This window comes from Glycine max, chromosome 5 (genome assembly GCF_000004515.6).
Source record: "Glycine max cultivar Williams 82 chromosome 5, Glycine_max_v4.0, whole genome shotgun sequence".
Lineage (NCBI taxonomy): Eukaryota > Viridiplantae > Streptophyta > Magnoliopsida > Fabales > Fabaceae > Glycine > Glycine max.
Genome location: NC_038241.2, coordinates 14,372,477 through 14,398,625, shown reverse-complemented (window position 1 = coordinate 14,398,625; position 26,149 = coordinate 14,372,477). Strand labels below are relative to the sequence as shown.

Sequence of the window (26,149 nt, the reverse complement as noted above, 5' to 3'; positions counted from 1 at the left end):
CTATCGATCTTGCTTAAGTGACCGAACCTCCTCACTTAAGCAAAATTGTTGCAGAAATGACTCTCTTCCCTATCACTCTACTCCTATGGAAACTCAACCAAAAGGATACCAAGACAAACCCAAAACCACCTCATAACACGCTCACATACTTTATTACTCAAGTTATTTAAAACACACAAAATTTAAATTTAATTTCTCTTGTATTTTATATCAAATACTTATCATACATTATGAACACTATAGTGTTATATTTTTTTTATCTCAAGACGGACTAAAAAAAATTTTGCAAATTCAAAAAATTAAAAAATACATATTTTAATTTGGGAGACTAAAAGATATAAACTTGCAAATTTAAAAAATAAAAAATATATTTAAGCCTCCCTTTTATAACAAGCTTGGTATGACTTGTGTTGCGACTCATCCATCCATTCCATCAGACATGAGAAAGGTAAAACAACAGGGATGAATAATTTACCATTAATTCAGGCCATCCAACATAGCAGGTGCATTTTTAGATGAACTTTACAATTCTAAAACGAAAAAAGTATTTTTAAAAATACGGAGTTACGTACAACTGTCTGTCCAAAAATTAAGAGAATTAATTGTAATTATTTAACATTTTGTTATATATATTTTATAATAATTTACAATTTAACTTTTTAATCAATGATAATAACTCCGCAATTTTTTTCATACAATATGCACATCCTTGTGGCGATACGCAGTAGTGACTAGATATCACTAGCTTGTAAAACGCCACTATTTTATTTGCATGCAAGTTCCAGTGCGGAGTTCATGGAGATTAAGCAAGACAGCTTGTGGATGTGTGATAGATATCAACAACTTGAGTTGCTGGCACACAAACTGCATCTTTCAGAGTGCTATGGGTTCGGCCATAAAATACATAAACAATAACTCCTATAGCCAGCCATATAGAAACACGTGCCCAAGTAGCAGCCCTGGAAGAATAACAAAGAAGAATTATATAACTGAAAAAAATAGTGGTTCAATTCTATGGTGTTTAATTTTTTTATACATACAGAAAATTCTATGTTGTTTAACTGGGAGTTAGAATACAGATTTAAATTAAGTAAATTAACAATTAGTCTTATTCCTATTAAAAATATCAGTGTAAGTAAAGACCCCAAATTTTAACTGATATGGATAAAAAAATCATAGTCGAAAGAAAATGATAATTCTAACTACAATTAATGTCAACTTTCATTGATTAAGGAACCAGATTGATTTTTTTTTGTTAAATAAGTGTTGTTTTTGATGGATTGTTAAATAAGTGTTTAATCCTGTCGAATTTTAGATTTCAAATTTTAGTTCTTTTAAAAAAAAAATATTCATTTTTATTTGTTTATTTTTATTTCTAATAAATAATCCTTTGGGAGGGATTAAAAATGGGTAAAAAGGAAAAAAAAATTAGCCTTACAGAGATTAATTATGAACAATAAAAATAAAGGAAGAATTAAAAATAAATAAATTTTTTAGAGCAACTAAATCTTAACAATTTAAAATTCTACAGGGACAAAAAACTTATGTAACCTTTTTTTCATTATTGAAAATCTAAATAACTCTCACTTTACCTTGGAACCAAATTAATGTCAACTTAATTTTTTAGGATTAACAAAAACTTTTAATAATTTGAAGGCAGAATTCCATGTAATTCCAGAACTGAATATAAATACTTACCCAAGATTAATGTCAACTTAATTTTTTAAGATTAACAAAAACTTTTAATAATTTGAAGGGAGAATTCCATGTACTTCCAGAATTGAATATAAATACTTACCCAAGATTAACAAGTAAATAGGAATTGATAAGAATGCAAGCTACGGGAAGCAGAGGCACAAATGGGCAAGTAAAACCTGAAAACGAATGAAACAGTTATTTTCACTCCACAAATTAAGCATCTTACAGTGAATTTTGGCAACCATATAAAAACTATTCCAAGTTAATCTTTTCAAATTTTAATCCAATAATATTCTAACTCTCAAGTAAGATACAACCTCCCCTTGAAACTACAGTGTAACATTTCCTACAATCTTGCTATGCAGTATTTATGGTTAACTTATTTTCATTTATTTTTCTTGCATATGACACATGTTCTTACATTCAATATCTCACTCACTCACACAAACCATATAAGTTTATTACCATAAGATAACAATTGTAAACCCACCTCCAGAGTGCCCAAAGTTGTGCCTTGCATCATCTTGATCCATACAGGTTAGGAAGACAAAACCAGACAGAAGAAGACAGCCACCAACTCCACATAATGCAAAACGAACAGAACTGGTAATGCCAAACATAAAATGCTTCATTAAAAGGTAAGAACATAAAACTAGTGCTTAAATGGCATGACAAACATTAGTGAAGTGCATAAATTTAATGTAAGCAGGAATTTGAGCATCTATATCAAGACTTTATCAATGTGTATGCAACTTGAAAATTGAAATATCTGCCACCAAATCAACCTGATCATAGTTTTATTTGAAGCTGCAAATGTGAGGACAAACACCCCCAAGCATGTGAATGCTATTACCCACCCAATTACTTTTCTCCTGTTACCCTCATGTACATCTGCACCACAAACACACAGGAGTAAGGAGAAAAATAGCAAGTGTCAAATGACATAAGGAAAGGCAAAAGAATAAACTATAAAAACCGACTATTGGTGTAAGTTGCTTAGGATCTATTTAGGTAAGCTTATTTAGAAACACTTTTAGGATAAAAGAAATAAGGAAAAATAAATAAAATGTATTTTTTCAGAAGCTAAAATTAATTTATGCATTAGTTAATTTGTAAAAATCTTTAATATAGTTTCTCTAAAATATGAGAGAGCTTCTACAAATTAATTAATTCAGAAGCTAATTTTAACTAATGGAGAAACCCTTAAAAAACATTGGTTTCATATCTTGATCAGCAATATGTTGACATTATGTACAATAGAGATATTGTTAGATAGAAAAGGTAAAACTTTACTCACATTTGCCTATGACAGGATCTTTAGCAATAAGAGGACAATCAATTGGTACATCCTCTTTAAAAACTGTAGGCTTCTTGCTCCCAGAAGCACCAACATGTGTCTTTGCATCTTCTTCATTTGCTTCCAAGCTGCACCAACTATATTGTGTTGACGCTGAAACAATTGGTTCTTGGAGGGAAGGGAGCAATAGAACCTCATCTGGTGGGATATATCTTAGTATTAGCACAGATATTGCCACCATGGTGAATGCAAGAAGTGTACCCACACTGACCTACATGAGACAAGGTAAATATACATTGGCACTATACGTATAGGTCAATAACATCTATTAAACATGAAAATGTCATTTTGTAAATTCTTTATGTTGTTGATCATGAGTTGTAATTGATAAATACTTGTTTTGATTAGGATGATTGTTATTGTTTTAATGTTTGATTATGTGTGAAGCCATGCATCCTAGACTAGGATATGTAATTCAACATGCTCTAATTGATTAGCATTGTATTGATTCATGATGATTAGCCTTTGAGAATTGAAATTTTCCTAACTTGGTTTTTAAAATCTCTAAGTTTCAATTTTGCATCAATATAATAGACTATATGCTAATATAGTAGACTAAATCATGACCCCTGAATCTCAGAATTAAGATAGGTGTGCAAATAGTTGACTATCTTTAGTGTCTAATTGACTATTTGGGTCTGAAGAGTTTTTTACTTTCGCAAACAAATGACTATTTGGCAATATAATTGACTATTTGTTTTTCAGGAAATGCAAGCGATGCGAAGAACAATATAGTTGACTATCTCTATGACCTAATCAACTATTTTTGTTCTGAGACTATAAAAATGAGTTTTTCAAAGGAACTCATGTGTGACACAATTCTCTTATATTTTTTACTACGATTTTCATTGAGAGAGATTTAAAACCTGTGAGTGTCATCACAACTTTGATCCTTCGATTGGAAACTAATTTTCACATGGATTCAATGGATATGTGCATTGGATCATGAAGAGAAATTAATACTACATAGTAAGTATTTTCAAACTTTCACATCTTTCACTTATTAGATGAAATATTTCCTTAATCTATGTTTTGATTTTCGATTTCATTTAGAGGGTTACTCAATGGCGTTCATGTAGTGGGTTTCTACATGCATGTAGGTTTTAATTCTTGATAGGTTTTCAAGGGTTAATGCATTTGTGAGTGCATTTGCGTGTGAGTTTGATTGTAACTCAAAGATTATAGTGCAAAGATCCTAGTGGGTTACTATGGATCAACTAGATTTAGATTTCTTAGAAATTGAACCAGTATAAATTGTGTTTGCATCTTTTCTCTAATCCTTCAACTATTGTATTATTTCTTGCTTAGGTTTCTTAACTTTTGTGTGTTGATATTTTGATTTGTATCATTGTGTAATTATGATTAAGAAATCAAAGGGTATTTGCAACACATATGAATCTCTTGTTTCAATTGGATTAAAGGAAGCTATTTACGAAATTTTTTAATTTGAGTTTAAAATTGGTTTGAAACCAATTCACGTCCCCCTTCTTGGTTTGTGTTTTGATGACAAATTTAGCATCACCAAGACAATCATTCCCTCCAACCCACTTTAATATATATGTATATAGTTCTACTTGATAAACCCCTTTTAAACACACAGATTAATTTTGCACTTTAATTGAAGAATAATGAAGAATAACGGATTTATGGTCATGGCATGACCTATATAGTTCCTAAGTTTACTATCACAGGTATTTTAATTTGTGTGGTATATGATGATCATATACCACACAAGCTTTTGAATTGAGTTTCTTTTAAACATTAAAGCTCATAATTGTAACAAAAAGCAACAAGGGGATCCTTAATGTTGCAAAAGTATACTTACCATCCCAGCCAGTTCAGAGACTTCCATAGAAAATGCTAAGAGTGAAGCAACAAGGCCAGTAACTATTGTGCTCTTAACAGGAACTTGGCTGCACTTGTTTATGTCAGAAAAAAATGGTGGCAGCAACCCATCCCTTGCCATAGCCATCAATATTCTTGGCTGAGAGACATTAAACAAAACACATTGATAATTTTACCTACAAAACTTCAAGAAAAAGGAACAAAAAAAATTATGTGATAACTACAACAGGCAATCACAGTACAAATCAGTAAAAGGAAATGCTAAATATATTTGGAACATTACAATATTAACAAAATTGAATGTATCACATCTAGGTCTACTAGTACATATTTAAGGATAGGCAAATGTTAAATTTCAAGCTAATAGAATACTCAAATTACATATATTGCATTTGCACAACAACAACTATAACAAAGTCTTACCCCACTGGGTGAGGTGGACTTAATGTATCACATGATACCATTTGACTCAGTTAAAAATCAAAGTTTCAAAAATATCATGTTACCCCTTCCTCTAAAATTCATTTCATTACTAACAATGTTGTAATCACTAGATGATATACAAGTAGAATTTATATTGCATCGTCGTTAATATGATAACATTGAATTTCTCTTGTGTTCAACGCATATGATATCTGTTTTAGTACCTTTTCAATTTGTAATTGTGTTTCACCTAGTAATATTTGTGGCAGACCCTATTAGGAACCAAGAATTGAAAAGACAAATAAAATAAAGAATTTTATTGACTAGTAAGAAAACAATAGAAAATAGGAGAAACTCTCCTCTAAGGGTGTTCCCTTCACAAAGGATTTCTCCTTTCACAAAAAGCTAATTTTCAATCTACAAATGATAAGATCTTCGTCTCTCCTATCCCCTATTTATATCTAATAAACATGTCTAACTAAACAAACTAACTCATTAATAGTCCAACTATCTTAACTAACTCTCCTTTCTCCTTATATCCTAACAGTACACCCCTCCTAAAAATCAACCTTGTTCTCAAGGTTAGAATTTGAAAAGTGAAATTGTACACTGAAACTTCCTTAACTTTTCTTCAATTGCTGGAAGACAATTGCACCCATTATAGCTTAACTAGGAATGACCCATTGCCCCTGCCTGTGGGGTTGAGTTTTGTGGCTTCGAAGGAGGTTGGGATGGAAGCAAATTCTGAATAATTTGGACCTCCATGTATGATGCTGCAATCTCTTTCCACCTATGTTATTTTAACATGTTATCAACTACACCTGCATCCAAGTTTAGCAGTATAAATCCTACCACCCAATTTGAACTCTTAGTTTGTAACACCATTCCTGTTCTACGATGAAACATCATGGGTAAACCTGGGTTCATTGGTTTCGGTACTAGTTTGATGTCTTGTTTGTTTTCCATTGACAAATATAACTCTAAAGGTCTCAAGGATGATTTATGTTTCTCATTGACTGTCACTAACTCAACTAAAACAACATTGTAGAAGCCTCAAACAATGGTGCTATCTCCACACTCATCTTGGCCCATTACATCCATAATCAGATCCACTATGTAGAATGTAAATTTTCCCTTTATTACTTTTTCTTTCTCCAGAAACAAATTAGGGGAAGAGTGGTTCATCTCTGTTGTGTGCACCCATAGTGACTCTATTTCCCTTGGCATCGTAGACAATGATTTACTAGTAAGTGGGTTGGTATCTTGTGGTTTGGCTGACATGCCAAAAATCCTTAGCTTTGTCAACATAGAAGACCCATCCTTCTCCATGAGAGGTTGTGGCTCTACTAATGACAACCCATTAAGGGTTTATGTGAGTTTGCGTTTGGCGGGTCTGGTGGTGGTGTAGGCGCAATCAATCTCCATATAATCCTAATTTCCATGGTTGTGGGCTTTTATAAAAAAACCATTATCACCATAAAATTCTATGGCATTTACTACCCAAGAATGAAATTCTTTGATGACAATTGCAAAACCACGTTCTAGTTCTTGTATTTTTTGTTGTAGATTCTTAGCCTCTTCCACCCTGAATTTATCTACCCCCTTGGCCTCAGTCTTTAACACTAAGCTCATCCCCCTTGGTGGGTTCTATTCTCCCATTGGCAGAAACTCCAAAGACTTTTCCTAAATCACTGTCTTGTTGTGACTTTATTACCCACACCATGGCAGCAAAATTGATACTACTTGCATGGGTTATTTCTCCTCTTATTTGGACTCAACATTGATGCCCTTTTTCTTGATCAACAATTGTAACATTTGTTTGATCTCTTTAATTCCCTCAATGATTTTCTTGATCTTGATTTCAAAGGATTGTGCCTCCACGCTTTCCTCCCTTTTAACCTTAAGAATTTTTTCTGAACTTTTTAGTAGCCCATGCTTCAACTCTAAAATGCTAACTTTGCAAGAATGATGGTGCAACCCACAAGATTTGGGTTCCTCCTTCCGGAACACCTCCTCCTTCCAAGACCCATCCTGTTCTGGTTTGATTTCTTATTTCTTCGCCAACTGTTGTAACATTTTCTTAAGCTTTGGTACATTGTTGGTCCTCTCTTTCAAGAACACTATGGAAGTCTCCCTTTCTTCAATGCAAGTTTTTGTCTCAGTTTTATCTTGCTTCAAGATACTCAATCTTTCAAAGAAGTGGTTACCATAGCGATCTCTAAATCTTTTGATCAAGGCTATGGAAAATGAATCCCAATCTGAATTTGGGTTCTTTTGGTTCCAAATGTAGAACCAATGCATTGCAACACCCTCCATGCTCATGAATGCATTTGCAACTTATGGAATGAAGCACTTTCTTGTAACTCAAAGAATCTTTCAGCCCTAGCAATCCAACCAATTGGGTTTGTCACCATGAACACTAACAACTCCACCTTCTTAGACCAAATTTGTGCTTCCTCCATCTCGAACACTGATTGTTAGGAACCAAGAATTGAAATGAAAAAGAAAAGAAAGAATTTTATTGACTAGTAAGAAAAGAAGAGAAAATAGGAGAAAACTTTCCTCCAAGTGTTATTTTGATTGAAATCTTTCTTTCAATTAATTTGATTATGATGACTAACAAAATTTTATTTGTTTGTCTTGATTGATTGAAAATGTGAGCATATGTTTATATGTTCTTGATTGAGTTAATTTTTCTTTCTCAAAGCATGAAATTTCTTTTTAAATATATGATAATATCTATGATCTTTATCCTACAATACTTGTGTTGATTATTTTGATATAATTGAATACATATGTTTCTTTTAAATGATTATGCATGATTTTGAATGTGATATGTGAATTACTTGATTAAGTTTCTTTCATAAAGTATTTTCAAAATTTAATGTTACATATATTTTCTTTAAGAAGGTATTTTGACATTCATTCAAATCCTTTTTCCCTTAAAAGACATTCAGCATTTAGTTTTGGCTGAAATGCTCTTTGGTAATCGATTACAATAAAAGTGTAATCGATTACAGGCAGTTAAGAAGAGTGTAATCGATTACCAAATACTGTAATCGATTACAACGCGTCCCTACCCCTATATATTCAGATTTCAAAATCTGAAAACTGCAACTCCTCATTTTCTCGGGAAACCCTCGTTCCCAATTCTTCTTTCTTCCAGATCTCACTCATTTCTTGTCCAAATCACTCCCCACAAAGCCCAAACTTCATTTTTTTCATTCTCTTTCATTTAAACCGATTGAAATTTCAAATAACTCCCTCAAATGGCGGAACCATCAAAGAAGCGAAAGGGTTCTTCGAGTCGAAGCCAACGACATTCCGAGACTCAAGAAACGCAAATTCCCTCCTCCATTTCCTCTTCCTCATTGTTCTCATCTGAAGAACAACGGATACGGTACACAAATATTTTCTCTTCTCATTCCATTATTGATCCAAAGTTCATTGACATGGATTTCTTTTCCAATGAGAGTTTTGAATGCATTCAGGCATTTGAGAACTCCAATCTCATTCCTTTCATGTCTTTAAAATTGCCTGTTTATTATGAATTAGTTAAAGCCTTCTATTCTAATCTTAAAATTCAAGAAGGCACTTTGATTTCTGAAGTTTATGGGATAAAAATGGTCATTGACCAATCCCTATTCTATGACTTGACCCAATTATCTAGTGAAGGTGTACCATTTGAAGGTACACTGAATGATGATTGGAAATTTGACTTCTCTGTGCATGATGCCCGCCGGTTGGTTTGCACCAACCAAGCGAATATGACCGGAAGGCTTCTTGCCGGTTCATTGGCTTTTGAAAGCCGCATCCTTCATTATCTCATTGTGCGTATCTTGCTTCCAAGATCTTCAAAGCTTGCACAGGTTTCTGAAGAAGATCTTATTGTCATGTGGGCTTTTCATACAGGCCGACAAATTGATTGGGCACACTTAGTCCGATATTGCATGCATAAGGCATTGCGATTAAATGCTCCATTGCCATATCCACACTTAGTCACTCTCTTCCTTCAACACTTTAACATCCCTCTTGATTCTGAACCTTTTGTTCCAATCAAGAGATCCTTCTTAATTGGTGCCGTTGTGATTGCATCTTTTGGTTACCGTAAAGAGCATGATGGCTCTTGGGTGAAAAAAGGTGCACAACCCATTGATGAAGAAGGACACTTACCAGTTGGAGAAGATTCCTCTGTTCTTCAAAGGATTTTGGACAGGTTCGATGGTCTTCAAACCTTTGTTGGTGAAAGGTTTGATGCTCTGGAGTTACAAATGGACATGCGATTCGATGAGATGGATTCAAGGATCACCAAGGTCGAAGGAGATGTCTCTCACATCTGCACATGCTTTGATCTACCATCACCACCGCCACCATCATCTTAGATTTCTATTATGTTTAATATTATTAGTACTTTGATTTCTAGCCGTGTATTTGACTATATTATTATGACATTTGAACATTTAGTATTTCTTTTACTATTTGCTTAGTATGACTGAACATCTATGATTTATGTTATAAGACTATGTGGTTTATATTTGAATTTGGGTTATTCATGTTTTTGCTTCATGATTGGTTTAGATTTTTCAATGAATGTCTTGTGTATGATTGGTTTAGATTTTTCAATGAATGACAAAGATGATGACAAAAAGCCCAAGGAATGATTTCAAGATTAAGTCAACAAGAAGAAATCAAGAAGATTCAAGAATCAAGAGAAGTTTGATTTCAAGATTCAAGAGAAGAAATCAAGAAGACTTCACAAGGGAAGTATTGAAATTTTTTTTCAAAAAACAAGCATAGCACAGTTTTGTTTTTCAAAAGATTTTTTCTCAAAATTTTCTAAGTCACCAGAGTTTTTACTCTCTAGTAATCAATTACCAGTTTCCTGTAATTGATTACCAGTGGTAAAGTTTGATTTCAAAAACTTTTAACTGAATTTGCAACGTTCCAATTGATTTCAAAATGGTGTAATCGATTACAAGATATTGGTAATCAATTACCAGTGTATCTGAACGTTGAAATTTAAAATCAATTGTGAAGAGTCATATTTTTTCATAAAAAGCTTTGCGTAATCGATTACATGGTTTTGGTAATCGATTACCAGTGACAAGTTTTGAATAAAAATCAAGAGATATAACTCTTCCAATGGTTTTCAGGTTTTTCTAAAGGTTATAACTCTTCTAATGATTTTCTTGACCAGACATGAAGAGTCTATAAAAGCAAGACCTTGACTTGCATTTAAAACAACAATTATTACAACTTTTTTCATATATTTTTTTACAACCTTTGAATCTCTTTGAACATCTTCTTGAACTTCTTCTTCTTCTTCTTCCTTTGCCAAAGGCTTTCAAAGTTTTCTAGTTTCCAAACCTTGTTCTTTCACAGAAAACAAAAGTGTGCTATTCATCTTTTTCATTCTCTTCTCCCTTTGCCAAAAAGAATTCGCCAAGGACTAACCGCCTGAATTCTTTTGTGTCTCCCTTCTTCCTTGTCAAAGAATTCAAAATGACACAGTATGAGAATTCTTTTGATTCTTCCCTTTCCCATAAACAAAAGATTTCAAAGGACAACCGCTTGAGATATCTTTTGTTTCCCCTTCACAAAGTTTCAAAGGACTAACCGCCTAAGAACTTTGTCTTAACACATTGGAGGTACATCCTTTGTGGTACAAGTAGAGGGTACATCTACTTGGGTTGTTGTGACTGAGAACAAGAGAGGGTACATCTCTTGTGGATCAGTTCAAGTGGAGGGTACATCCACTTGGTTGTTCAAAGAGAACAAGGGAGGGTACATCCCTTGTGGATCTTTGCTTGTAAAGGATTTTACAAGGTTGAAAAGAAATTTCAATGACCGCAGGTCGCTTAGGGACTGGATGTAGGCACGGGTTGTTGCCGAACCAGTATAAAACTCTTGTTTGTCTTCTCCTTCCCTACACTTCTAATTTCCGTTGTGCACTTTAATTATCACTTTTACTTATGGTTAAGTTTCTATTTCTATTCTTTACTTTCTTAACACTATAGTAAAAGCCTAATTGATTTCAGTAACATTAAGAAGGATAGATTTTTTTAATTAGTAAAGGTTCATTAATAATTAATTCACCCCCCCTTCTTAATTATTCCGAGGCCACTTGATCCAACACCAAGGATTTCCCCTTCATAAAGAAGTTCTCATTTCAAAAAGAGCTAACTCTCAATCTACAAATGATAAGACCTACCTCTCTACTATCCTTCTTCCCCTATTTAATCTTATAAATTCCTCTAACCAACTAACCCACTAACTCATTAATAGTCCAACTATCTTAACTAACTCTCCCTTCTCTTTATATCCCAAGGACCGTCACCTAATTAATGATTATATGATATTGTAGTTCACATCAATCAAAGTGTATATATTTATTATATCACACTCTCGCACACGCATAGCAAATTTATATTAGAAAATATTATTTTTTTAATTTAAAGAAAAATATATATTAAAACCAATTATTTGTCAACATAAGATAATTCAGACACACATTTAGCTTTCAATTTGGAGTGTAAACATTATTAACCATTTAAGTTTTGTACTTAATCCAAATTATTTTTGCTAAATGACTTTTTTGGTCATTTTTTTTTTCATTTTGATATTTTCTTTTAAAAAATTCATTTTGATCGTTTGTCTTTTTAAAATGATTCAAAATGATCACATCGTTAGTTTAAAGTTAACATTATTAAAATACTCAAACTTTGGAGTCTTTTAGCAACCACAAAATGTATTTTTCTCATATCTCCCTCTTTCTCCTACTCTTCTTCTCCCTTGAGCGGTTTTGACCACCAAGGTGGCATACTCTTTCTTTTTTTCCTTTTTTTTTATTTCTTCCCTTTCTCCCCACACTCTACCAACTACATCGTCAACTGATTTGCATCTTCTGCCATACACCCATCGTTGAAAAAGCTAAGAAAAGAGCAATGCCAAATCTATAAAACTCATCTCTACAAAACGCAAAAAGGTGATGTTGAACCCCCTCCAAGACCTATATCTACAAAACCAAACTTCAAATAAAACGTTAATCGTGGCTACCCCAGGTTCGTGTTTTACCCAACACAAATTGTGTCCATTATGACGCATGTTCATTCAACCATCAAAGTCATTCTCACATGCAAAAGGAAAAAAGTCTGCCACTATAGTGGCCAAACTCACTAAAGGGGAAGAGGAAAATGAAGATTTGAGAAAAATATATTTTGTAACCGCTAAAAGTTGCGTACTATTAATAGTGTTAACTCTTAACTGATAGGAGGACTATTTTGAATCATTTTAAAAAGATAAATGATCAAAATAAATTTTAAAAGATAAAAGATCAAAATGAAAAAAAAAAGATAAATGACCAAGGTCATTTATCCAATTAATTTTATTATCTAAAGACACATTCTATATAATGGTGTGGATGATATAGATTTACTTGTATGTCATATCAGGTTTTTTAATTGAAATAATATAACAATTTTAAAATAAATGTAATTTTTATGCAAAGTTAATATAATATTTTTACTTTATTAATCTATTAAAGCATATGTAAATACGATTTTTAAGGTGATTGTTGTGAAAACTAATCAATTTGTTATATATGTCAAATTCTAATTGGATAATAATACAAAAATATGGCCAGTTAATAGTATTAGTCTTTTAAAATTCTGTTAAGGTAAAAAGAAAATATTATATTAATTTATTTTATTTTGAAAATAATTGTTTTTAAAAAAAAACATTATGTCCCTAAAACTAATCCATCCCAAATCCCAAACAATGATAACCCTGTCACCATCAATTCCAGAGGGAGTTTTGCTGATACCTCAGAATTAAAAAGCAGAAGAATACAGAGAGGATGCCAACACGTAGAAATTTGAAATATGCTATTTTAGAGCGTGTACAGAGAGAACACTTGTGAAGAAAACACAAACGAGGAAAAATAAGAGAAATTCAACCCAAGAACCTATGAAACCAACAACGAAAGTTCCTAATCATATACCCATGCGTCATATCCAAAAACCAAATTCCATAACACACTCAACAAAAATCTAAACCACAAACAAACTCCCAAAATTCACGATCCTTCCTTGAAGACTTGAACACTTCACGCGGAACATCCACCTCTTTTTTCGTGATAATTAGATAGTAAGTTTTTTTTTTATAAGTATATTATAAAATATTTGTTTAAAAGTTTATTAAAAAACATTTATTTTTTAAAATATTTTAAGTATTCTCCGAACCAAATAAATTTGTGACGACTCCGTTTAATATATTAATTTTTTGTTGCCTCTGTGCAATCCGATGTGGACATTTTTAACCTTTGTTAATTTGTGACCGACACAACTTGCATTCAAAACAAGAAGGTCCCATTTTCATGAAATAAAGATAAATTGCATAGCCAGTCGGTGAAGAACAACTGGCTTGTTCGAGAATGGGATTGGATCCGATCCATTTGATTTTGAAGAAAAAATTATTGGATCCAATCATTTTCATCATTTTATTAATTTATCATCTAATTGATCTAGTTTAAATTTTTAATCTGATTCGATTTAATTTAAAATAATTTAAATTTTATCAATTTTCAATTTTATTTTTATTTTTATTTTTTTAAAAAAATAAATAAATGATAAAATATAATAAATATAATAAAAATAATTTAAAATACCAAATATTTTATTTATATTATTATATAACTAATAATAAAATACCTATGCATCTTAACTCAATTAAGTAATAAAAATATCTTTAATTAAATATATTTTCTATAAATAAATATATGTTATATGATAATTTTATAAATATATAAGAAATAAAAATAAAAATGAAAATAAATATGTAAAAGTTTGATTTAAATCAATTTTTAAAATCTAAAATCCAATCTGATGTAATAAGAATTTTGATTTTTCAATTTTTTATCCGTTCAATTTTTAATTTATTTAATTTAATTTTTTTTCTATCCAAGTATAATTGGATCGATCCGTCAGTGAACAGTATAAGAACAACAACCAGCATAAACAGAAAATGAAATTTACCTGGGGCAATATCCCACCCATTAATGATGCGCATAAAGCTGTAAAGGCCCCACCATTTATAACGTATCTGCAACCACAATTAGCAAAAGTGACATAAGAAACCACTACCCTATTAATAAAGCTATTATTATTTTTAGAGATTATTTAACTTTCTCTAAATAAAAAAAGTTAAAGAATTCATAAGGAATAATTGCTATTAATAATTCATAATTTTGGGAGCACAATTTTTTTAATCATTTTCTATAAGATTTTCTATTCTCATTGTTATTTACAGTAAATTAAACAACTTCTTATTTTTCATCAATTTTTTATTTTTCCTTTATTTCACTTGACGTTATTTTCATTTTTTTATCTGTTCTATTTTTTCTTCCGCTGATACACTAAAAAATAAGTTTACGTTTGACATTTTCCACCCTTTTAATATCAATTCCTTAAACATCACTTTTACCAAAATCTAAAGTAATCATATTCTTTAACGTAAAGAAAAGAAAAAATCATATTCTTCTGTTCAGCTACCTAAACTTTAAACACTTACGCTACGTAGTTATAAGAAAGAAAATAAAAAAATCACTTACGCTGCCCATTGCATCCCATTGTCAGCAAATGCAGATGATATGGGGGTATCAGGATTGATTGCATAATAAGGCACTAAACCCACAATAACAATTGACACCAACATGTACAATCCACAACATAGAAACAATGAGCCACCAATACCCAGTGGCAAATCACGCTGAGGATTTTTCACCTGATAATCATAGTAAAACATTATTAAAGATATAATAAATAAATAAATTAAAAACCACGCTAGTTATGCATTGATAACATTAAATGTTATACTTTTCAATAAATAAAATCTATTTTTGTTTTCTTAACTATTGATTTTGAGTTGAGGCAACATTTAGTAAAACCTGATATATTTTATACCTATTCCGAATCTACCAATATCGATCAAACGGAGGTGAAACTTTAGATGATATGGATTAATTAAGTCATAAGTTCTAATCTTAGTATTATCATTGTACAACAAAAAAATTTATACCTCTTCGGCGGTGCTGGCAACTGCATCAAAACCAATATATGCGAAAAAGACTGTAGCAGAACCAGCTAGCATCCCATCTACCCCAAAGGGAAAGTACCTATTAAATGAAGAGGCAAGCATTCATTCAGTAACTGGAATACACCAAAGGAAAAAAAAAAAAGGAAGTGTAAAAGAAGGATGTATAGTATACCCTGCGGGAAGCTCATATCCAACCCATCCAGATTTGAACCCCAAGTAACCACCAGCAAGTATGACAAAAATCAATGCACATATGTTAATTGATGTGATTATACTTTGCACCATTGTACTCTGCATACATCATGCATCAATTAAAATTAGCTCTAAGGAGAGATAAATTTTGATATTGGGACACTTCTTTAGATGTCAATTTAATCCTTAAATATAATAAAATGACAAAAAGATTTCTAAATTTTTTTATATTATTACTTTAATCTTTAAATTTAATTATTTATTATTTTAGTTTTCAAAAGTACGTTAATATTGTCAATTAAGACACATTTAAAAAAAAATAGATCAAATTAAATAGTGATAAAATACACTTCCAAGGACTTTTTTATCTTTTTATTAGATCTGAAACTAAATTAACAATGTCTCACAGTAATTCTTTACATCTGTCTTTTTGAATAGATTCAAGAAGATAGGTGAAAGGGTCAAAACAACCTATTTGCAAGGAAGCCAATAGAAACGTACCTCTTTGATCCCAACACATAGGAGTCCAGTAATAATAAATATCATAATTGCTGAACATGGGTCAACAACAACATCAATCCCAGGAATGCTATGCCGCGATAAAAAGCTGGGCAAATTTTCTCCTCCTCCAATGAGTGCAGCCTAATCAGAGAAATACCCAATTGATATTAACAACAATTACATCATATATTTTTACTAGCAATTCAAACAAATAAAGTTGCTAAATTGCCATCAAAACTCTGAGCTACAGAATAGAACATCGAAGCAAGAAGAGAAATCACTATTTGAAGTATGCACTGAATCACTCAAAAACATATGAATAAAAAATCAGCATACAAGAAAAATTCTAAAACAAAAAAGGAAAAAGTGAAAGATGAATCATCCTCAAACTATCTAATTGAGGATCGAAATAGGACGATATAATCAAAAGTTCAACACCCTATAAGATAAACAAAAACCGAATAAAATAGCTAAAACAACAGCATACCAAATTGGGTGTCATGCCACGAGCAACCGCAGCTCCTCCAATTGTATATTCCAGTATCAAGGCCCAACCAATCAACCAAGCAACTCTGCAAAACAAAGTAATCATTCTCTGTTAATCAAAATATACCAAACCCTCAATTTTTAAATTTTAGTAAATTAACCGCCACATAAATTAAATAACTTAAAACCTCAAACTTTCAAAACTTTAAGGTATTAGTCCTCTGTATGGAAGAACATCTGACAGAAGAAATCATCCCGTTAGATATATCTCAAATCTTTAAGGATTAGTCCCCAGGTCTCAGCTAGAATACTCCATTAACACACACACACACACAAGAACATAAAAACTAGTCCTACCCCCTTCACATAGATTCCTATGTATCTCAATAAACAGTACTATCCCAAACTAACCCAGAGTTTACATCATAATTGATAACTCATAACCCCCCTTCAGATTTCAGTATGCAAAGTCAGCATACATCACAATTAGAAGGTGCAAGGAAATAAATAGGAAGAGAAAACCACTAAGAATGTGAATTAAATGAATACCCTTCTCCAACACAGATGTAAGAGTAGTGATATGCACTTCCAGCAGAAGGACAGCGACTAGCCAACTCTGCATAGCAAAGTGCAGAAAGAGCAGCGGCAAATCCAGCCACCAGAAAAGAGAGGGGCAAAGCAGCTCCTGAATGTTCCCGAGCCACGGTTCCAACCAGCACATACACACCAGCACCAATTGTTGCACCAACACCTGACTCAAATCACCACAAAATTAGAATATTAAAAATAGAAAAAAAAAATTATGACCAGATATTTTTTTAGTGCATGTTTGTGACCAAATGAAATAAGAACACATTAATTCAGTTCAATGGGTCATTTATATATATTTTTTTCTTTTTTCAATTTTGACTCAAAAATTGAAGAGATTCAGACAGTAAAGTGAGTGGCCAATAGCCAAATCTTATGAAAAAAAGTACTCATAACCGGAATTAAAAACCATAAAAGAAAAAGAAAGTAAACACAGAAAATTTGGTATTGTGAAAACAAACTGTTGAAACTAAATCTTGAACGGATCCACATCCAAGGATCTAAATAACTGCCGCGACCGTGATTTCGGCCGGGGACTCTGCAACCACAATTGTGGTCACATTTATCTATCATTTTCCGGCAATATCAAATATATACCATGACTGTAATTTAAAACCTTTTCCACACACATACTCAGATGAAAAAGGTGATTAAAAATGAACTAAAACACCAGAAAAAAAAATAAAGGTAGAAGAGAAGAAAAAAGAAATAAAGTTGAACTACCAATTGCCATGAGATGAGGCACAGTTAACTCCTTGGCAAGTTGGCCTTGAGAATTGCTCTTATCTGAAGAATCCACCCTTTTCCTCCTGGTTAAGAAACTCCATGAACACTGTCCTCCATATTCACCACCCTCTTCTGAATCACACCAAATCCCCATCACAACTTTTCTTTTCTTTTTCTTTAATTTTCTATTTTTGGTTCAACAAGCCTCACGATAATACTATTCAGTAGCAGAGAAAGTTTCTTTACAATTAAGTGATGAGTTAATTTGGGTTTTGAAATAGTGTGGTTATGCAGATTGAGTGAGAGAAAAGAAGAAGAATTTTGCAATTCTATTCTCCCCTGTTCGAGGGAAATTCAAGTGGCTGGCGCGGTCTCTTGTGGTTTAGTTTTCTTTCTTTCTTCTTTGCTAATTGTTCTGTGATTTGTCTGGGTGCGTTTTTGAAGCCGGCAATCATCGCCCTCAGGTTCCTATGTTATCTGGTTATTTAAGTTAGAATTTGACCTTATTTTTAAGGCTTTAATATTTTCTCATTTATGCATTTTTCATTTACTCAAGAAAGATATAAGATAATTTTTCTCGAAGAAAAACATAAATCTTAGTACAAGGCTACAAGCCTAATAACATTCTAATTTATAAAAACAAATTAAAAAATATATACGAAAATAGCAAAGAATTTAAAATAAAAGTTGACTTTCTAAATTAAAAAATTAAAAATAAAATTTACAAACTGACTATGGGTTGATTCTTGGTTTGCTAAATTAATTTTATAATAATTAGAATTGTCTTTTAAAATAAATAAATATTTAACCCTTTTCAATCAGCATATAATTTCAAAGAAATTAATATATTTCAAAAGTGATTTTGAGAAAATTATAGATGCATCTCCTCCTTTTGAAGAACATACACATATCTTTTCCGGGGCTTAAGAAAATTATATATGTCTCCCTTTTGTTTTTAAAACCTGCACAAAATGCCTAAATACCATTTAAGCATTTGACAAAAAGCAAGTAATGTGTGTTGACATTTTTGATTAAAAAAAGCTAAAAAAATTATGTAAAAAGGTTGAAAAACCTGACACTTTCTATAACAACATACATGTAGATTTGGATGTACGTGAACCTAATTTCGGGCAAAAAGTAATAGATTTGAATTTTGTGGGTACAAAAAATAGATAGCTTTTTTGCAGTGACACATTTTCACATTTATGAGGACAAAAAATATATTTTAGCTTTTTAAATCAAAATTGTCAATGCACATGACTTGTTACTATCAAATGTTTAAACGACATTTAGGGGATTAGTGTAGGTTTTAAAAACAGAAAGGAAACATGTGTAATATCCTCAAATCTCAAGGGAAACATGTGTAGATTTTACAAAATGAAGAGAGACATATGTAATTTCCTTAAACCTCGGGGACACATGTAATTTGCTTTATATTATTTTTGAACAGAAATAATTTTTTAGTAATAATTCTTTAAAAATTAAAATTAAATGAATCATCTTTAACCAATAAACATTAGTAAGGGACACTGCTAGCTAAAAATCATAGCCTAAAATATGTTTCTTGTCTCTATAAATATCGAAAAATTTGAAATTCATCCCTGCAAAATTTTTTATATGTTTTTTGTATTTATAAATTGAAATGTGTTGTTTTTTGGTCCGGAGCTAAGCTTGGATGAATCCAAACCTATGTGTCTACTAAAAATTATACACTTGGAGCTATGTTTCCTGTTTCTCTTTCCTCGATTCTCTCTCCTTTGGCACACTCTGATTCTTTTTTTACCATAACTTTAACCACTACTCCATCACCACCTTACCCATCTCCTTTGTGTCGCGCCACCACCTACACCACCTCCTCCACCGTGTGCCACTATCTGCACCAGCCAGCACAGCGGGCACGACGATGTCGGGGTCGCAGATGGTGATATGGTGGTGGTGGAGACGCATGACGGCGTCAGGGTCATAGATCTGAGGGAGAGAGGAGCGCACACGTTGTTTGATGGTTTGATGGTTTTAATGGTGTTTGAGGGTGGTTTTAATGGTGGTGTTTGGTTTTGATGGTGGGAGTGCTAGGATGGTGTTTGGTGATGGTTGTTATGGGTTTGGGAGAAAGGACTTCTTTTCAAAAAATAAACAAATCTTACAATTTGAGATTAGATTTTTTTTAAAAAAAAAAATTCTATAATATATGATGATTTTTAACTCTCAGAAATTACATTTTGAAATATAAATTAAAAAAATGTCTTGTAGGTTTGGATTCGTTCAAGTGTAGATTTGAGCCAAAAAAATAACACATTTCAATTTTATGAGAATGAAAAACATATCGAAAACTTTGCAAGAATGAATTTTAAACTTTTCGATATTTATAAGGACAAAAAACATATTTTAGCTAAAACCATATGCACTACATAAGACAAGGTTGATTTTAGATATATATTTCTTTGGGGAATACCTTGATTTTAGATATAATATAATTGTATTTATTTTTTATATAGATTATTAAGGGTATCCATCTCAAAATAATCTTGAATCAGTTAATGTTGAACAATAGTACAATTGTATTTATACTTCATATTGATTAATATAGATTCAACATGTTAATTAAATTTAAATATTAAATAATAAATAATTCCATATTCATTTATTTACATTAATTTTAAACTTAAAAAGTGAAAGTATTTAAGTTTCGGTAATTTAAAGGCACAAACGAAATTTTTAAAATTTAAATCTCATTGTCATGGACTTTGTTTTATTTAACAGTACACTAGTAGTATTACTAAATATTTTAGGTTAAAATATTTTTTTTTCTTCTAAAATTATTAAAGTTTAATTTTATTTTCTGTAAAAAAATTCGTCTGTAATGTTTTATTTTCTCTTAACACAACTAGCTTTGCTTTTTTTTTTTCCTCTCTCTCTCTCTCTCTTCCACTTTCTTTGATCCCAACTTATCCTTGTCACTTGTTTCTCCCTCACTCCCCCACAACAGCTACACCGACAATGACAACGAGCACCACTACAATGTCGTCACCACCATGGCATTGTGGCCTTTGCCAGTGTCGAAGTTCGTCAACTTGTTCTCAAAACTCTGTCTACATCCAATGTTTTCACCTATATATCCCTACCTGTGATATTTTAATTTATTCTCATTCTCTTCAAGGGTAGGTAATATTGACCCTTACACATTTGGCTATTGTGATGAAATACGCTTTTGAAGGAGAGTTACTTGAGTGGATATGTAATTGTACTTACCAAAATCTACAACTGATCGACGTTAGGGGTGACATGGCCAAGATGGGCTCCACGATCTCATGGGTAGGGTTTAAGGTACCCTCTGTTTGGAGAACACGAGGGGGGACTTGCAAAACAAAGGACTCTGACGCTCAAATAAGTACCTGAGTTAGATGAGAATGAGATATGAAAATGGTGAGATAGAACCTGATACTTATAGAGTGAAGTAGGAGCTTCGGGTCCTTGTTTGTAGGGGTTGTTACGGTAGTGTAACAACCCTTGCAGATAATTGCTAGCTTGTAGACAATAGCTAGTAGATAAGTTGTTGCTTATATGTAATGTGTATCTTATAGATAATTAAGTACCTGCCACTTGATAAGGAGGTTGCAACACTATCATTAATATTCAAGTAATGAGGTATTAGAGTTAACTTGTCGGCCCAATAGCCTGACTGCTAAGGGCGATGTGTACATGTTCCTATGCCAGGGCTGAGATGGAAGATTGACGTGTGTATTGATGTGCCACGTCGCTTGCCACGTACATTTTGTGGATCCTAGACAGTACATAAGCCCCACAAGCTTTGAGCCAACTTGTTGGCGAAAGAGATTGTCTGGTGTTGAGGGAGATTGGCTGGTGTCAAGGGTAATAGCCTTTACAAGTAGAAGGGTTGCGAGTTTGTCGAGCCCTCAAGCGTGGACAAGAGTTGTCCGGTGTCGAGGGTGGTAACCTCGGTAGGTGCGAGAGTTGTTGTTAGTCGGTCAATACGACTAACTTTTGTGTAAAAAACTTGTAAATTGTATATGACTCCTCCCATTTATGGTTCTTTTTGTAATATTGTAATTACTTTTTGATAATTTAGGTAATAGGCACCTTGTATCACAGTTCTGTGTATTTAATGATCATTCCACTTCAATTTCAGGTAAAACAAGCAAAATTGGTGAAGTGCAGATTTCATGAACTCGTTAAGCCACTTATCTTCTGGCTAAGTGCATCATTCGCTAAGCGCCCAATCTGATGGCTAAGTGCATGGACAATTTTGGAAGAAGGTTGAGCTGTATAGAGGTGCTGAGCGAAGACCAACTCGCTAAGCGCACCGTCTTCACCTTTAGGCTGAGCGAGTGTGTCTGGCGCTAAGCCAAAAGTCACTTACGTGCGCTAAGCGAGCTCATCTTCCGCTAAGCGCACGTCCACCGACAGGAGTGCCTATTTAAGCTGAAATCACGATTTCTGAAAGGGGGAGTTGAGTTTTTTGGGAGTTTTCGGTTATGGAGCAACTGAGAGAGAACTGAGCTTGAAGAGGAAGCCATCTTGCAAAACTTTGGATGAGATTTTGAGAGATTGTGAGGTTTCTAGAGGTGGAGGAGACATCCCCACTACTTGTATTTCTTCTATCTTTCATCTTCTCTTCTCATAGTTGTAAAGGAAGCTTCCCTTCTATGGAGAGCTAAATCCTCAATTGGTTCTTCCTATGGGGTACTTGATGTAAATACTTTCATATCTATCTAATGATGTTTTATGTGTTCACTATGCTATCAGCACTTAATTCTAGTGTTCCTTTGCCTTAATCACGCACTTGCATGCTTAGTTAGGGTCACTCAACATTGGGAAATGGTTTGATCCTTAGAACTTGATAGGACAGGGCTAGCTTATCGTATTTTCACAAGACATCGGGGTGCAGTAGCTTAGTTTTTGTTATGTTATGTCTTAATAGCGGTTCTGATTAAGTTTAGTCCAACAAGAGGGATCTGAGGACGATGCTGGATTAGGATTAGGCTAAACATGCACGAGACATTGGGGTTTAGTAGTCCAGGAGACAACATAGAACACATGAACATTGTTAGATAAAGAATGTTAGTCGGTTAATACGACTAACTTTTGTGTAAAAAAAAACTGTGTAAATTGTATTCGACTCCTTCCATTTATAGTTCTTTTTGTAGTATTGTAAGTACTTTTTATAAATTTAGGTAATAAGTACTTAGTATCCCAATTTTGTGTATTTAATAACCTTTCCATTTCAATTTCAGGTAAAATAAGCAAGTTTGGTGAAGTTTGATTTTTGCAGTTCGCTGAGCCATCCTCCTCTGGATTGGCTAAGCGCATAGAAGAAACTGGAAGAAGATGACTTGTACAGGTGCGCTAAGTGAGAGTTAAACTCGCTAAGTGCACCGCTTGCACCTCCAGGCTGAGCAAAGAAGAGGCACGCTAAGCCAAATGTCACTTAATTCGGCTGAGCAAACCGGAATGTGGTTGAGCTAACAACCAAAAGTATGCAACACTATTTAAAGCCTGAAATCAGAAATAGAAGGGAGTTCTCAATTTTTGGCGTTTTCTCTGTTCTTGGAAGCATTCATCTGAGTGGCTGAGTGGCGGAGAAAACTTCTGGTGTGAAGATCCTGAGGGACAGTAGAGATTGAAGAGGAAGTTATCTTGTGGAGTATTGGATGAGAGTTTGAGTGATTGTGAGGTTTCTAGAGGTGACGGAGACATCCTCACCACTTGTACTTCCTAATCTTTCATTTTCTCTTTTTCATCTTTGTAAGAGAAGCTTCCCAGCTATGGAGAGCTAAATCCTCAGTTGGTTCTTCCTACGTGATACTTGATGTAAATACTCTTATATCTATCTAATGATGTTGCATCTGTTCTCTGTGCTATCAGTCCTTCATTTTAGTATGCTTTTGCCTTGATCACGTAGATGTATGCTTAGTTAGGGTCATTCAACATTGGGAAATGGTTTGATCCTTAGAACTTGATAGGACGGGGCTAGTTTATCGTATTTTCACGAGGGATCAAGGTACGGTAACCTAGTTGTTGGTATGTATGTCTTAATGCAATTCTGGTCAAGTTTAGTCCAACAAGAGGGATCTGAGGACGACACTTGATTAGGATTAGGCTAAACATGCACGAGAAATCAGGGTTTAGCAGTCCAGGAGACAACATAGAACACATGAACGCTGTTATGTAGAGAACATCTTTAGTAGCATTAGTTGCCCAGTAAGAAAACTAAGACGTTGACCATCTGCCTTCACACCCACCACTGCTCACCTTTTTATTTACCTTTGATTAGTTAGTTTACACATGTGTCCATACTACACACAAACCTTTTACAACAAGACGCTTATTTACTGAACCACAGCTTTACCAAGTAAAACAAGTTCCCCGAGAGTTCAATACTCGGTTCTTACTGTTTTCTACTACTTGCGCGATCTGGTGCACTTGCCAGCCATCGAACAAGTTTTTGGCGCCATTGTCGGGGACTTCTTTCTATTTGGAAAGTTTAGTTCAGTTCCTTAAGTGTCTATTTATTATTCTTTGATTATTTGTGAATACTTGTTGTGTCTATATTTGTTTTCTTCTTGAACTGGATAACCGCTGTTTCTGTCAGTATTTTGTATGCATAGATCTCCTACAGGTAATTTAGTTTCTCTAGACTTGGAAATTGAAGCTACTTTAAGAAGGAATAGAGCCAAGAGGAGAAGGAAATTGTTGCAAGATAGGACAGTAGCTTCCATTCTAGAAGAAGAAGCTCAATCTTCTGACTCTACTTCATCTGATTCATCGTCATCAAGGGAATCCGCTACAGATCTACCAGAAGCCTTTGTCATGGCTGAAGAACATCAACACAGGGTTACTCTTGAAGATTATTCCAGTAGTTCAGTACCGCAATTCTTTATAAGTATTGCGAGGCCAAAAGTCCAAGCACATAATATAAACTACCCTCATTCTTTGATTCATCTGATACAGGGGAACCTATTTCATGGTTTACCAAACGAGGACCCCTATGCACACTTAGCAACATACATAGAGATTTGTAACATTGTAAAGATTGCAGGAATGATGTAAAGATTGCAGGAGTGTCAAACGAGGGCATAAGACTCATCTTATTTTCATTTCTTTGGTAGGAGAAGATTCAAAGATAACAATCTGAAGACGTGGGAGGAAGTTGTTGAGAAATTTTTGAAGAAATACTTCCCTGAGTCATAGAATGCAGAAGGGAAAGCTGTTATTTCATCATTTCACCAGTTCCCTGATGAGTTTTTGTTGAGAAAGACTCTCACACATGGATTCTCTGAGCCAATTCAATTGAACATGTTTATAGATGGGCTGAGATCACAAACCAAGCAGTTGTTAGATGCTTCAGCAGGAGGGAAGATAAAACTGAAAACCCCTGAAGAGGCAACTGAACTGATTGAGAATATGTCTGCAAGTGATCATGCCATTCTACGAGATAGAGTGCATCAACCCACCAAGAAAAGCTTGTTGGAATTATCATCACAAGATGCTTTGTTGGCACAAAATAAGTTTTTTTCTAAGCAACTTGAGATCTTAACAGAAACACTTGGTAAGTTTAACTAAACTGTCTACTGGTCAACCTTCCCATTCTTCTGTTTTGCAGGTTATAGGTTGTACCATTTATGGTGAGGCTCATGAATTAGGTCATTGTATTCCCATTGAAGAACACACTCAGGAAGTTCATTACATGAGAAATCAACAGAGACAAGGATACAATCAAGGAGGATTTTCAGGATTCCAGCAAGGTCCCTACAATCAGCAAGGACAATGGAGATCACACCTTGGAAATCAATTCAATAAGGACCAGGGTGGACCTTCCAACAGGCCACTTCAACAAGGACCAAATTTTTTTTCAGAGAACCACCAAACTGGAGGAGACACTAGCTTAGTTTATGCAAGTGACCATGTCCAACCATAAGAGTACTGAGTCAGCCCTGAAAATCCTTGAGATCCAGGTGGGCCAACTGGCTAAGTAGTTAGCTGAGAAGTCATCCAGTAGCTTTGGAGCAAATACCGAGAAAAATCCCAAAGAAGAGTGTAAAGTTGTTGTAATAAGAAGTAGGAAGCCTGTGGCAGCTGAGGATGAGGATGTTGTTGCTTTGAAAGAGCAAGTTGCTTTGAAGGACACTACTGTTAAAAAGAAGAATGTGGTAACAAATGAGAGGAGTCAGTGGAGAGAAAAACCAATAACTGTTGGAAAGGAAGAAATAAAAGACAATGAAA

The 26,149-nt window shown here is 33.5% G+C and overlaps 1 protein-coding gene across 1 annotated transcript; it reads right to left on the bottom strand.

Annotated features, from left to right (window-relative positions):
- Positions 1 to 521: 521 nt before the first annotated feature.
- Positions 522 to 18,388, bottom strand: LOC100820395 (cationic amino acid transporter 2, vacuolar). The gene is made up of 14 exons (XM_003525668.5): positions 17,906 to 18,388; positions 17,144 to 17,345; positions 16,596 to 16,680; positions 16,109 to 16,249; positions 15,588 to 15,706; positions 15,398 to 15,494; positions 14,931 to 15,103; positions 14,356 to 14,422; positions 4,881 to 5,039; positions 2,996 to 3,266; positions 2,484 to 2,589; positions 2,189 to 2,301; positions 1,799 to 1,874; positions 522 to 959 (listed from the first exon to the last, which is right to left on the bottom strand). The coding sequence occupies exons 1-14, from the start codon at positions 18,060 to 18,062 to the stop codon at positions 803 to 805; spliced, it is 1,923 nt and encodes a 640-aa protein (XP_003525716.1). The 5' UTR covers positions 18,063 to 18,388; the 3' UTR covers positions 522 to 802.
- Positions 18,389 to 26,149: the final 7,761 nt, after the last annotated feature.

Excerpts from the sequence above, each read along its gene's own strand:
- LOC100820395 (XM_003525668.5), bottom strand. The coding sequence starts at position 18,062 with ATGGGGATTTGGTGTGATTCAGAAGAGGGTGGTGAATATGGAGGACAG. Across the intron at positions 15,104-15,397 it reads TTGCCAGCACCGCCGAAGAG|GTGAAAAATCCTCAGCGTGA; the intron begins GTATAAATTTTT and ends TATGATTATCAG. Across the intron at positions 960-1,798 it reads TATTTACTTGTTAATCTTGG|GGCTGCTACTTGGGCACGTG; the intron begins GTAAGTATTTAT and ends TTATTCTTCCAG.